The sequence below is a fragment of the Triturus cristatus genome, chromosome 9 (genome assembly GCF_964204655.1).
Source record: "Triturus cristatus chromosome 9, aTriCri1.1, whole genome shotgun sequence".
NCBI classification, from domain to species: domain Eukaryota; kingdom Metazoa; phylum Chordata; class Amphibia; order Caudata; family Salamandridae; genus Triturus; species Triturus cristatus.
In genome coordinates this window covers 1019417479-1019432131 of record NC_140592.1, presented here as the reverse complement: position 1 = coordinate 1019432131, position 14653 = coordinate 1019417479, and the positions used below count along the sequence as shown (strand labels likewise).

The 14653-nt window shown below is 42.9% G+C and overlaps 1 protein-coding gene across 8 annotated transcripts in view; it reads left to right on the top strand.

Annotated features, from left to right (window-relative positions):
• The window catches only part of TTLL5 (tubulin tyrosine ligase like 5), a 1306640-nt gene that overhangs the window by 605820 nt on the left and 686167 nt on the right, over positions 1-14653 (top strand). For all 8 annotated transcript variants that reach the window (XM_085626706.1, XM_085626705.1, XM_085626700.1 and 5 more), the window contains one exon: positions 2590-2736. In XM_085626706.1, the coding sequence (XP_085482832.1) occupies positions 2590-2736 (147 nt within the window). The remainder of the gene's footprint in view (positions 1-2589; positions 2737-14653) is intronic.

The window sequence follows — 14653 nt, the reverse complement described above, 5'->3', positions numbered from 1 at the left end:
ACGTTTTTATCTATACTGCACTGTTTCATGTGTTATATATATTATGTTAATGGTTTCGAATTTATGCATTTCTATATATTTTAAATTTGCCTTTCATAGGTAGTGTTTCTAAAAGTGCATTCTGTTTATTTGACAGTATAACTAGCTTATTAATGTTCCAACCTTTCTGGATGCGTTTTGGGAGTTTATGAATCCTGTCTCCCACCATCCGCAAACAACACTGTTTTAGCTTACTGCTTGCTATTCTGATTCAGGCATGTGAATCTATGAAAGATACCCCAATACTGGATAAGAAAACAAGTTACTTACCTGTAACTACAGTTATCCAGTATTGGTATCTTTCATAGATTCACATGCACCCACCCTCCTCCCCGGCGAGACAGTTCTTTAGTTGGGATCCTTGTTTCCCACTTGTGCTAAGAAAATCTGAGGAGAACTGCCTCTGCTGGGAAGGTTCTAGAGGGTGCTGGTAGCTGATTGGCTGAAACTATTTTTTAGTTCTTTTCGTATAATGATGTAGATAGCTACTAAGTTTTAGGCCTCTGGCTTTCTTTTAGCCTACTACTATTACTTACTTAGGCACTGCTTTAGTATTTTACCGTGGGACTCCCGCCTCGGCGACGGGGAATGATTCAGGCATGTGAATCTAAGATACCAATACTGGATAACTGTAGTTACAGGTAAGTAACTTGTTTTCTTACTTTATTTTGAGAAAGCTATTGGATCCTAATTTCCCAAATTATAAAGAAAAAAAACCTAGAAGAAATGTTTGGAGTATGCCTTAATTCACTGATCTTCCAGTTTTTCTAACTACCTATGACGTTGATGGCTTTAAGTCCACAACGTGATCCACAGAATTCCCAGTGGGATTACCTAATATACATCACAAAGAAATGTGCAGCTGTTAAACAATCACTAGTGTGGAGAGTTCCAAACACCAATGGAGCGGTGCCCTCACCTACATGAAGGGCATGCAGGTTTGGGCACTGCAGTGGCTGCATGCAGACAGCTGGCAACACCTGAACAAAGAGCTACCAAAGCCAGTGCAGAAGCCACAGCACATGCATAAAGAGCTACCTGTTACAGCACCTGGGTGGAGATTTATCAACATCAGCACCTAGAGCTCTCAACACGATCCAAAGAGACCATTCTGCGGTGCTTCCAATCTCAATCCATAGTAGCTCCCAACACCAATGCACAGAATTCTCAACACCAATAGAAAGGTTCCCACAAACCAAATGAAGAGCTGTCAACCCCAATATTCACAACTACAAATTAATTTGCTTTGTTCTGTGTTTTGAAGATGCAGGATGAGGCAGCATATTTAGTGGACATGCCAGTTCAGTAGCCTGGCCTAGGGGAGAACCATGGTGAAGTATTAAAGAAGGGAATCATGGAGGATACTTATTGATTGGAGCACAGGGAATGAGGGAAGGGGGTACGAACTATCACATTTGTGGACTGTTGGAAAGGAGCATATCGCAGCTTTGGAGTGTGGAAATGAGGATAATTTTTCGAAGGGACAGAGGTAGCAAATGTTGAGATTGGGGAACTCCTAGTGCAAGGAGAACAGCTATGAAGTGTGGAAAAAGTGGGCACTCAATGAAAGTGGCTGCAGAATTTGGAAAGGAGAAACACACCACACTCCATGACTGTACTCATTTGATAAGAGGAGAGCAGAAGCTGTGATGGGGATACCCATTAAACACGAGAAGAGGAGTACTCACTGAAAGAGAACACATATGGATGTTGTGAGGCAGGTGCAGTAAGTGAATGTCTGCACCCTTGGAATGCTGAAAGAAGTGCTGTCAGTAAAGAAGACAGCTATGAAATGTGGGAATGGGTAGGACATCCATTGAGTGAAGGAGTGCCACCATGAAATATTGGCTGTTTGGGAACACTAAATTGAATAGCTCTCATACATGTTGTGTATTAAGAGAAGCACTCTGTGAAGTAGCACAGCCGTGGTTATTGGACAAGGCAAGTGTTGACAGTGAAAGACAGGGCCTTAAAATGTGTCACAGAAGACCACTCAGAATGGAGCAGAGTCAGTGAATATGAAAGAAAGTGTTCACAGGGAAAGGAGATTTTAACCGAAGAAGATTCGAAGTGACAGTGACGTAAGGAACATAGCCATTAAATGTGAGAAGATGGAAGGTGGCAAGGGTAACATATTTAGCGAAGAAGCACAGCCAATTCATACACTATAAACTGAATCGAGGGAGAGAACTAATAAGCCACGTTCGAAGAAAGATCTCAAGCCATGCTTTTCAAAAATGTCTTTACTCTAGAAATCTCACAAAGACTGTGTGGCGACTTACCAAAATGGCAAAATATCACAAATTCTCAATAGTAAACCAACAAGTTCAAAAGCCTGGTCTAGAGCCCTGAACTGGATGTAAATCAATATCAAGCTCTTAACAGCAGCCCTAATAAATAAATACATAAAAATGTTTCCAAGCCCAAAAGGCACATTAGCATTGAAATTGTCACTTTGCTGCAATGAGAATGTTATTTGCTAGTTAGTATGCTTGTATGTCTGGGCTCTCTCACCATTTGCTAGTGACAGTGCCTTTGCGTTTCTTGCAGGAGCTGGTTGTGCGCTTTCTGAAAAGAGCTGCTGCTAATCTCCAGCAGTCCCTGAGAATGGTGCTTCCAAGTCGGCGTCTCCCACTTATGGACCGACGGCGAATTCTAGCCTATCAACTTGGCGAGTTTCTTCACTGCTATAACCAGGTGAGTCTGGTGCAATGGATCCTTGTGCATATGATGGACCAGGAAGCACATCAGCCTGTGAACTACAAATGATATCATTTTGGGGGGTCAGCACTTACTTGTCTGCAAGAGACATTTACTGAGAGCAAGGGATGGAAAAACAAACAAAGAGGAAAGACGGAGGAAGAGAAAGATGGAAAATCATCATAAATGGAGAAAGCAGGAACCTGCAAGAGAGAGAGAGATAAATGGGCATTGAGCATTTAGTAGTGGATAGCCGAGACAAGTGGATTCAAGTCTACGCTGCCTTGTTATTGAGCACACCAGCATTTAATTGCAGCAGCCGGGGAATTCTGAGCAGAGCGTTGGGCACCAGTACTTATTCCTTCACAAATTAAACACTGCTCATGACTCCTTATCGTGGCCCTTTTGTCTAATAGTGTACCATCAAAACATTGCATTTAGTAAAAACTCGCTATCTATTCATGAGTAGGCTGCCCAACTACATTGTGATGCAGATCATTTATGAATTCTTACGCTCTCATTTCTTTTCAGATTTTTTGAGGCTGTATGTTCTGCAGTGGTTCTTTCCTCATCTCTGAGCTTGATTCTTTGTCAGTGGGTATTGTAATTGCATTCTGTGAACACTATGCATTGGCTGTTAACCTAAAAGCTCGTTTGATCAGAACTTTAAAAAAAAAAAAATTATTGAGGAGAGCTTTGGATACATAAGTTCATAAATACATGATCTATTTAAAAAACATCGATAAAAAATTTAAAAAAAGTGAAGTGAAGAACCCAGTAATACAAAATCAATTTGATAGCTTCCATTTTCAAGATAAAAAACTTTGCATACAAGAAAGAGAAATATTCAACTGCAGCAGCAAATATCATCATCGTCCAGTATTGATCTTGTGCAAATCATTTAAGATAAAGTACAAAAATCAATACGGTTACAAGTTTAAATATAATGCAACAGTATAGAGTGCAAGATATTTCTAAAGTGCAATACAAAGCGGCTAGAACATTGAAATGAAAAGTGAGTACTGCAGTCCCTCTTTGAACTTTTCTAAAGTCCAATAAGCTTGCAAATGTTTCTGAAATACAAACAAATGTGCAACAATATAAAGTGCAAATGCTTCTAAAGTCCAATACAATATAGCTAGAGCATTGGTATGAAAAGTAAGTACTGCAGTCCCTCTTTAAACTTTTCTAAAGTGCAATAACCAGTGAACTTGCAAAAGTTCCTGAAATATCAAAAAAGGGCAACAATATAAAGTGCAAATGCTTCTAAGGTGCAATATAATACAACTACAGCATCAATATATAAAGTGAATACTACAATTCCGCCTTCAACTTTTCTAAATCAATAAAACACTTCCAATTTTTTTCAAATTTCCTGGATGCCCCGACCCGTCTGGCGTAAGCTTTTTCAAATTCTCGGGTCCTTTCCATTTTGTTAAACCATTTCAAATGTGAGACGATTTCAGTAGATTTCCAATTCTGGAGGATTAATGAACGAGCTACAGTACAAGAAATAAATAGAAAAGTTTTCTCTGCCTCCGATAAGATCGTTCTTTCTCGACAGATTCCGAACAGGGCCGGACTGGCACTGCCGGGCACCGGGCAATCCCCCGGTAGGCTGCCAGGGGTGGGGGCCGGTTTTTGGGCCGGGGGGCGGTTTTGTTGCTGGGTGGGGCGGGGGGGCGGTTTTTTGTACTGCACTTAGTACAGTAATCACTGCTAATTGCTGCGCAGGCTGTAGCAATGAGCATTCATTATTAGACATGCTGCTGCGGGCCAGCCGGCACGGCATTCACGTGACGTGGTGGAGTCACATGACTCACGTGAATGCAACTAACAGTGCGCCACTTTACGAACTGAGCAGTTAGCCGTCCAGTGCAGGCCCTGTGTCTGATAAGGAGCCGAGCTTGCAGAGGCAGGCAGCCTGCTTCGGTAGACTGGAGCACACGAACGTGCCTGTCCAGTGGGTTGGGAATCACGAGGAGCAGATGTACAGCATGTCTCAGCTGCAGTAAATATGACCGCCGGCCCCACCGATTCAATTGCCGAGGGAGGGAGGGAGTGATTGAGTTGCGCGGCAACAGTTGGTAAGTCAAAGTCACAGATTTGGTGGAGTGATATATCTGACCTGATCATGTCTTGTGAAGCCCCAAAACACTTCAGTCTCGCGCCTGTAAAAGACCAGTACTGTAAGACTGGGATAGTAAGCTGTCCCGCCTGGCAAGTGGACTGTCTCCACAAAACATCGGTATAAAACCATGCTAAAATGAGAATATGAAAATAAGGTTTGAATAAGCCATACTACCGATATTCCGGAATCCCTCACTTTGATGCTCTAAAACGCGTTGGTAAATATCTAGAAATACATATTCCTGAAAAACAAATGCCATGTGTTTGTATGCAGATCTGTTTAAAACGTCCTTTGTTGGAATTAAGTGGGACATAAATGTGAAACTAAATGCAGTTGTTTCAGTGACTTAAGAAAGGGGGCAGTTTATTTTACACGTCTCACCACCTGCAGCTCATAAAAAAAGACTATTGCATTAAACTAGAGTGTACCGAGGGACTGTGCTCCTGATTTCACCCATTTTGCACGTTACGCTGTACTATGATAACAAACAGACTTCCTTGCCTGATAAAGCATCGCCGGATTGCATTCCTGCCGTTTTTTCAAGTGACAGAGACCGAGTCAGTGTAGTGCAATCTCTTCTTGTGAAGGCCCCTTTCTAACGCTTCGGTCTTGTGCGTGTAAAGGACCAGTACTGTAAGACTGGGACAGAGACAGCTGTTCTGCCTGGCAAGTAGATTCTCTGCGCACAACACCCATATCTGGCCATAGAAAACAAGCTAAGACAGCTTGTCTGGAGTCACCGTGCACAGAATAATTCTTACAAATGGGTGCTAACATTTGAATATGAAAAATAGGATTTGACTAAGCCACTGTACTTTGTTACTATGATAACAAACAGGCTTCCTTGCCTGCTGAAGCGTCACCAGTTTGCATTTCAGCCGTTTTTTCATTGCCAGGGAACATTATATGTTCATTTACTCTCCATATGGCAGGCCCGTGAACTGCAACTGCCTGCAGCCAGTGGGGTGCTAGTCCGGTCATGACGTGTTAAACTCACTCAGGAGTTCTGCATTGACATGGCTGCAGGCATGGCTGCTTGTAGAGGCCCAGGCTGTGACAAGAGTGTGTGTTTACATTCTGGCCACCTTAAGTTTGCCGTTTATTTCTCAAAACTACATGGGGGTAATTTTAACAGGTTTCCAACAGTTTTGGCTATGTTGTATGGGAGATTATTGCGCCGGCCTCAGCCTGTGAGGATAATGGTGCTCCGCCTGTCTGCGCGTGAGTCAGCTCACTGATTCTGTGACAGGTAGCTGAGATACCTGGATCCCTGTGTAACTTGTCTTGTTCATGTTGGAGCCTCACACATCCTTCCTGTTGGGCTGGGTGCCCCACGTCACATGGACAGAGAGAGGCCCTGGAGTCCTGATGTTCTCCTGATTGATGGCTGGCAGGTATGGGGCCATAGGCTGGCAATGATTTCTAGTGCTTTGCTGCAGTTTTCAGATTTTCTTGGAGTTTCTTGTTGCTCAAATGGGTGTAATTTCAGATATTTATGTTTCCCCCGTCTTCATTGCTTCATTTTGCTCGCGAGAAAGTGTCACTCATAGTCATTGAAATGTCACTCATATAATTACACTGAAATTATGAAAATGTCACACATAGCAATTTGAAACCTTGGCAGCTATGCGGTATTGGGCACACGACTGCCTCGCCGGGGGTGACGTCAGGCCTAGTAGTGAGTAATGACTGTAACAGCCGTGCCGCGGGCGTGAATTTTAATGCAGCCCAGCAGGATACATTGTAGCAGGCAACAGTGCACGAGATCCTTAACTGTTTCCTGAGCCTGCTGGCGGCAGCGCCAGGGCGGGCAAGTCTGCGTGGATCAGAGCCGGCGCACGCGCTAGCAGCCTGGTTGCATAGCCAGTTTCAGCGCTGGTACAGCTACAGCAGAGTGAGACAGTGCATTAAAATGCATGACAATGCATTTCAGTGCGGTGATGCGGAACACCACACTGAAATGTGTTATTGTCACGTCTGATGCGTGATACTTGGCAGGCCTGGATCTGACTGCCTCTGGTGCGTGCTGCAGGACTTGTAGCAGCACCAGTGTGTAAAATGGTAATCCAGGGTTAAATGGAATTCCAGTGACATGGAATCATCCTTCTTAAGCACTTAAAAAACAATGTTTTAACAAGCTTTTGAAGAAAGTGATTGCGGCCCTCTATGTTAGATTCATAGCCTGTGAACTACAAATGATATCATTTTGGGGGGTCAGCACTTACTTGTCTGCAAGAGACATTTACTGAGAGCAAGGGATGGAAAAACAAACAAAGAGGAAAGACGGAGGAAGAGAAAGATGGAAAAATCATCATAAATGGAGAAAGCAGGAACCTGCAAGAGAGAGAGAGATAAATGGGCATTGAGCATTTAGTAGTGGATAGCCGAGACAAGTGGATTCAAGTCTACGCTGCCTTGTTATTGAGCACACCAGCATTTAATTGCAGCAGCCGGGGAATTCTGAGCAGAGCGTTGGGCACCAGTACTTATTCCTTCACAAATTAAGCACTGCTCATGACTCCTTATCGTGGCCCTTTTGTCCAATAGTGTACCATCAAAACATTGCATTTAGTAAAAACTCGCTATCTATTCATGAGTAGGCTGCCCAACTACATTGTGATGCAGATCATTTATGAATTCTTACGCTCTCATTTCTTTTCAGATTTTTTGAGGCTGTATGTTCTGCAATTCTTTGTCAGTGGGTATTGTAATTGCATTCTATGAACACTATGCATTGGCTGTTAACCTAAAAGCTCGTTTGATCAGAACTTAAAAAAAAAAAATTATTGAGCAGAGCTTTGGATACATAAGTTCATAAATACATGATCTATTTAAAAAACATCGATAAAAAATTAAAAAAAAGTGAAGTGAAGAACCCAGTAATACAAAATCAATTTTCATAGCTTCCATTTTCAAGATAAAAAACTTTGCATACAAGAAAGAGAAATATTCAACTGCAGCAGCAAATATCATCATCGTCCAGTATTGATCTTGTGCAAATCATTTAAGATAAAGTACAATAATCAATACGGTTACAAGTTTAAATAAAATGCAACAGTATAGAGTGCAAGATATTTCTAAACGTGCAATACAAAGCGGCTAGAACATTGAAATGAAAAGTGAGTACTGCAGTCCCTCTTTGAACTTTTCTAAAGTCCAATAAGCTTGCAAATGTTCCTGAAATACAAACAAAAGTGCAACAATATAAAGTGCAAATGCTTCTAAAGTCCAATACAATATAGCTAGAGCATTGGTATGAAAAGTAAGTACTGCAGTCCCTCTTTAAACTTTTCTAAAGTGCAATAACCAGTGGAACTTGCAAAAGTTCCTGAAATATCAAAAAGGGCAACAATATAAAGTGCAAATGCTTCTAAGGTGCAATATAATACAACTACAGCATCAATGTATAAAGTGAATACTACAATTCCGCCTTCAACTTTTCTAAATCAATAAAACACTTCCAATTTTTTTCAAATTTCCTGGATGCCCCGACCCGTCTGGCGTAAGCTTTTTCAAATTCTCGGGTCCTTTTCATTTTGTTAAACCATTTCAAATGTGAGACGATTTCAGTAGATTTCCAATTCTGGAGGATTAATGAACGAGCTACAGTACAAGAAATAAATAGAAAAGTTTTCTCTGCCTCCGATAAGATCGTTCTTTCTCAACAGATTCCGAACAGGGCCGGACTGGCACTGCCGGGCACCGGGCTATCCCCCGGTAGGCTGCCAGGGGTGGGGGCCGGTTTTTGGGCCAGGGGCCGGTTTTGTTGCTGGGTGGGGCGGGGGGGCGGTTTTTTGTACTGCACTCAGTACAGTAATCACTGCTAATTGCTGCGCAGGCTGTAGCAATGAGCATTCATTATTAGACATGCTGCTGCGGGCCAGCCGGCACGGCATTCACGTGACGTGGTGGAGTCACATGACTCACGTGAATGCAACTAACAGTGCGCCACTTTACGAACTGAGCAGTTAGCCGTCCAGTGCAGGCCCTGTGCCTGATAAGGAGCCGAGCTTGCAGAGGCAGGCAGCCTGCTTCGGTAGACTGGGGCACACGAACGTGCCTGTCCAGTGGGTTGGGAATCACGAGGAGCAGATGTACAGCATGTCTCAGCTGCAGTAAATATGACCGCCGGCCCCACCGAGTCAATTGCCGAGGGAGGGAGGGAGTGATTGAGTTGCGCGGCAACAGTTGGTAAGTCAAAGTCACAGATTTGGTGGAGTGATATATCTGACCTGATCATGTCTTGTGAAGCCCCAAAACACTTCAGTCTCGCGCCTGTAAAAGACCAGTACTGTAAGACTGGGATAGTAAGCTGTCCCGCCTGGCAAGTGGACTGTCTCCACAAAACATCGGTATAAAACCATGCTAAAATGAGAATATGAAAATAAGGTTTGAATAAGCCATACTACCGATATTCCGGAATCCCTCACTTTGATGCTCTAAAACGCGTTGGTAAATATCTAGAAATACATATTCCTGAAAAACAATTGCCATGTGTTTGTATGCAGATCTGTTTAAAACGTCCTTTGTTGGAATTAAGTGGGACATAAATGTGAAACTAAAAAAATATATAGGGATGCCTACTGGCTTTGGGCTTCACAAAAACGATTTACTCCTTCTACTGGTGGTTCCCTGACCTCAATGTACTTGTCTATTAAGGATCAATCATCTTTAGAAGTATATTGGGACGTAATAACCAAAAAGCTGGATCGGAAATTATACCACCAATTCAGAATTGGTACCCTTCCTTTAGGTTCCTTTACTTCTAGCTGGTCCTTAAATGGCACTGATAAATGCCCATTCTGTAAAAATTTGGTCGAAACAGAAGATCATTTTTTATTTGTATGCCCGGCATATTACCAACCTAGGCGAGCCTGGCTGCGACCTGTGTGTCGTGAACTAGGTGTCAGATCAGCCCAGGCCGCTAGAAGGATCCTAAAGACTGATACTTCCTCTCTTGTGGTCATCGGTCTAGCCAAATATATTAGTTGGGCGTGGCTTATACGGAAAAGGTGAAATTTTACCACTGGTTATACATACTATAGCGTAGCATTACCCCCAACTGTAGAATGAATTTCAAGTCAAAGTCTATGTATGTTTAATACTTTTTTATTGATCTTAACCTGTTATTTATTAAATAGTTTTTAGTCTAAATTGTTATAAATAATACATTAACTTTTTAATTGTATTTGATGAATTTTAAATGTCTTTTAAGATGAAATACTCGAAATAAAGACTGTTTTGATTGATTGATTGATTGAAACTAAATGCAGTTGTTTCAGTGACTTAAGAAAGGAGGCAGTTTATTTTACACGTCTCACCACCTGCAGCTCATAAAAAAAAACTATTGCATTAAACTAGAGTGTACCGAGGGACTGTGCTCCTGATTTCACCCATTTTGCACGTTACGCTGTACTATGATAACAAACAGACTTCCTTGCCTGATAAAGCATCGCCGGATTGCATTCCTGCCGTTTTTTCAAGTGACAGAGACCGAGTCAGTGTAGTGCAATCTCTTCTTGTGAAGGCCCCTTTCTAACGCTTCGGTCTTGTGCGTGTAAAGGACCAGTACTGTAAGACTGGGACAGAGACAGCTGTTCTGCCTGGCAAGTAGATTCTCTGCGCACAACACCCATATCTGGCCATAGAAAACAAGCTAAGACAGCTTGTCTGGAGTCACCGTGCACAGAATAATTCTTACAAATGGGTACTAACATTTGAATATGAAAAATAGGATTTGACTAAGCCACTGTACTTTGTTACTATGATAACAAACAGGCTTCCTTGCCTGCTGAAGCGTCACCAGTTTGCATTTCAGCCGTTTTTTCATTGCCAGGGAACATTATATGTTCATTTACTCTCCATATGGCAGGCCCGTGAACTGCAACTGCCTGCAGCCAGTGGGGTGCCAGTCCGGTCATGACGTGTTAAACTCACTCAGGAGTTCTGCATTGACATGGCTGCAGGCATGGCTGCTTGTAGAGGCCCAGGCTGTGACAAGAGTGTGTGTTTACATTCTGGCCACCTTAAGTTTGCCGTTTATTTCTCAAAACTACATGGGGGTAATTTTAACAGGTTTCCAACAGTTTTGGCTATGTTGTATGGGAGATTATTGCGCCGGCCTCAGCCTGTGAGGATAATGGTGCTCAGCCTGTCTGCGCGTGAGTCAGCTCACTGATTCTGTGACAGGTAGCTGAGATACCTGGAACCCTGTGTAACTTGTCTTGTTCATGTTGGAGCCTCACACATCCTTCCTGTTGGGCTGGGTGCCCCACGTCACATGGACAGAGAGAGGCCCTGGAGTCCTGATGTTCTCCTGATTGATGGCTGGCAGGTATGGGGCCATAGGCTGGCAATGATTTCTAGTGCTTTGCTGCAGTTTTCAGATTTTCTTGGAGTTTCTTGTTGCTCAAATGGTTGTAATTTCAGATATTTATGTTTCCCCCGTCTTCATTGCTTCATTTTGCTCGCGAGAAAGTGTCACTCATAGTCATTGAAATGTCACTCATATAATTACACTGAAATTATGAAAATGTCACACATAGCAATTTGAAACCTTGGCAGCTATGCGGTATTGGGCACACGACTGCCTCGCCGGGGGTGACGTCAGGCCTAGTAGTGAGTAATGACTGTGACAGCCGTGCCGCGGGCGGGAATTTTAATGCAGCCCAGCAGGATACATTGTAGCAGGCAACAGTGCACGAGATCCTTAACTGTTTCCTGAGCCTGCTGGCGGCAGCGCCAGGGCGGGCAAGTCTGCGTGGATCAGAGCCGGCGCACGCGCTAGCAGCCTGGTTGCATAGCCAGTTTCAGCGCTGGTACAGGCTACAGCAGAGTGAGACAGTGCATTAAAATGCATGACAATGCATTTCAGTGCGGTGATGCGGAACACCACACTGAAATGTGTTATTGTCACGTCTGATGCGTGATACTTGGCAGGCCTGGATCTGACTGCCTCTGGTGCGTGCTGCAGGATTTGTAGCGGCACCAGTGTGTAAAATGGTAATCCAGGGTTAAATGGAATTCCAGTGACATGGAATCATCCTTCTTAAGCACTTAAAAAACAATGTTTTAACAAGCTTTTGAAGAAAGTGATTGCGGCCCTCTATGTTAGATTCATCGTTAACACTCACAGGAAATAACGCTCCATTTTGTCAAAATCATAAATGGTATGTTAATGAAACAGGTACCAAATTTACTAACACACAGGAGATTACTGTGTCTTAAAATGCCAGCTGCAATTTGAACTACTGCCATCAGAAAAAGACACAGAAACCCTTAATCCAACACTTACCCGTGTTTACGTGTGCTTGAAAGATAAAAGGCAAGTATTTCGCCTAAGCCAGATCCTGCTGTCCCCTAGATTAGGTCTTTGTTCTGTGTTTTGGGGCAGCTGCCTCTGTGAGAATAACACCAGTTTCATAGTTGTGGAAATGATCTGCGCTCAGACCGGCTGTCACAGCTCTGTTTAGTAAATTTCTAACTCCGCAGGAGTCGGTTGGGTCCTGCAGGCAGATGCTTGTTGGTCTGTTGGGAAACATACCCAGGGCGACTATTTATTCAATTAAATTGAGTGCTTATGCATCGTCGCCAATGAAGTTCTTCTAACCCCATTATCTTCACCGGCTCTACGGCGTCCTCTAGTGCAACAATTTAAGTGCACACATTACAAGGGTGTAGCCCGAATTCCTTTTTGAAATAATTTCCATTTATGTTGAATTACCTTTATTGAATAGTTTTTTTTAATGTTCTCTCTGTTACAGCTGTCTACTGCTTGTAATAAATTAAATCTTGATTTTCTCTGCACATGCTAATGGGCTTGTTATTATGAACCACTATTATATACATCAGAAATAGGCAAGAGAAGTGCATAAAAGCAATACTCACAGAGGTGAAAATACAGTTAAAAATTCAAAATCTAATGCTTTACTATTGGGTGGTTGAATTTCTTGCCGCCCAGATTATAAAAACCTGGTTCAGAATTGATACACTGCCTGGGTACTTCAAATGTCCAGGCTTTAGCTAACATTTCTTGAGGAAATTTATAGTGATAGAAACATGTTCATCTATAAGCACAGGCCTGATCTCTGTTTGCTTTGGGTTCTGTTTTATAGCTCCATTGCTGGGATTGGTTGGATGCTGATATGAGCCTTGGCTCTCTGTTGGATGAGCAGTCCTGGAAGCTAGTGAGGTAGCACAGCAGGTTAGGTGCTCGCAGCAGATATCTGTGTTTAACCCGTAGGTCCCAGTCTCAAATCCTGGCAGTTCCAACTAATCTTGCTTTTGTTTCAAAGTCGATATATTTAGCATCACGATAGGCATCTACATATTACCTGCCTCACTGTAAACAATCTTGAGTCATATCCTGGGCTGACATCAGACTGTGCATACAACTCATTTTTCAATATAGCACGGGCATAGAGTGAAAGGGTGCAACGTTTATGCTGCTGTTGTGCACCATTCAACAATAGTGAAGTCATTATTATTTTGTTTTTTACAGTAAGCATTTACCTTTTAAACAGATGGCCCTGCGGAACGATTTTAGGTGATCTGAAATTTGAAGGGTTGGTAGGCACAGCCCGCTTCTGCAGAGGTTAAGATAATCAACATTTACAACTTCTGTGTGTTTTTTCTTCATGAAATATCAGTAGTTCCTACAGATTCTAATGCTTCCCATCGCGATGCTGAAGTCATGTAAGCAGTCCGGCTGCGCTAACAGTTGTGTGTGAATTCTGATTGTATTGTTGTAAATGCTTCCTTTTACAGTCAGCCTGATTCTGTAACTCTCAGCTGTGCTCTCGGCTGGTGCCGCGCAAATGTTAGTTAAATATTGGTTAAAAGGCAGCAACTGAGATGTGCGCTGGTGCTTCTCAGTGTTCTTAGTCGGTCCCAAGTGGACAGAGGCTGTCTGGTCAGACTCAGTGATGCGTGGATTCATTGATTGTGACTCCTGCAAGGTGCCTCACACCAAGGAGCTGTGCATTTAAGTAGCCAGCGTGCGTGTTCCATCTGTTACAAATGCCGGTATCTCAAATAGGCGCCAAGAACATTATTTTAGTTTTGGGCCTGGGCCGGGCGGTTCAGCCGAGCCCTGCATCTGTGTTTGCTCCAGCCTCCACTGACTGTAACACGTAGGTTCACAGCCTGGCGCGTGGTAAATATAACTAATACAGGACCTGGCTGCATCTGTTATATATTCAATTTAGAGCGTCACTTACTGCCTGACTGACACCATGTTACAGCTCCACTCTGCTCATTGCTCTCTCAGGCTGCACAGAGCAGCGCCGCTCAGCTCTGAGCATGATCCATGTTATTTACTATTATGAACTATACGTAGGAGTCAGACACATCCTGCTTTTCGTTTAATTCTGGTCAGGTGATGTCCAACTTTCGAACCAACAGTACATTATATTTAATTACAGCGTAACTGCTCTGCCTGTACACTGCTCTCAGGACGCGCTAGTGCCCCAGACCTCCACTCGGCTGACACAGTGAGTGCAGTCCATACATTATTATTTAGTAGCACTAAAGGTCTAAAATATTATTACAGCCTGACTAACCCTGTAGCACACTGACTGAGTAATGTAGTTATAATTAGCAGCTGAGATTTTCGCTGGTGCCTCTCAGCCTGCTTGACAGACTATTTGTCAATTGTTAGTGCCTTTTCATTTCTGGTGGTTTACAGCAGTTTCAAGATCTTCTTAGAGTTTCTTGTTGCTCAAATGAGTGTAGTTTCTCATATAGATATGTTTGCTTGGTCTCCATTGTTTGATTTCGCGAGAG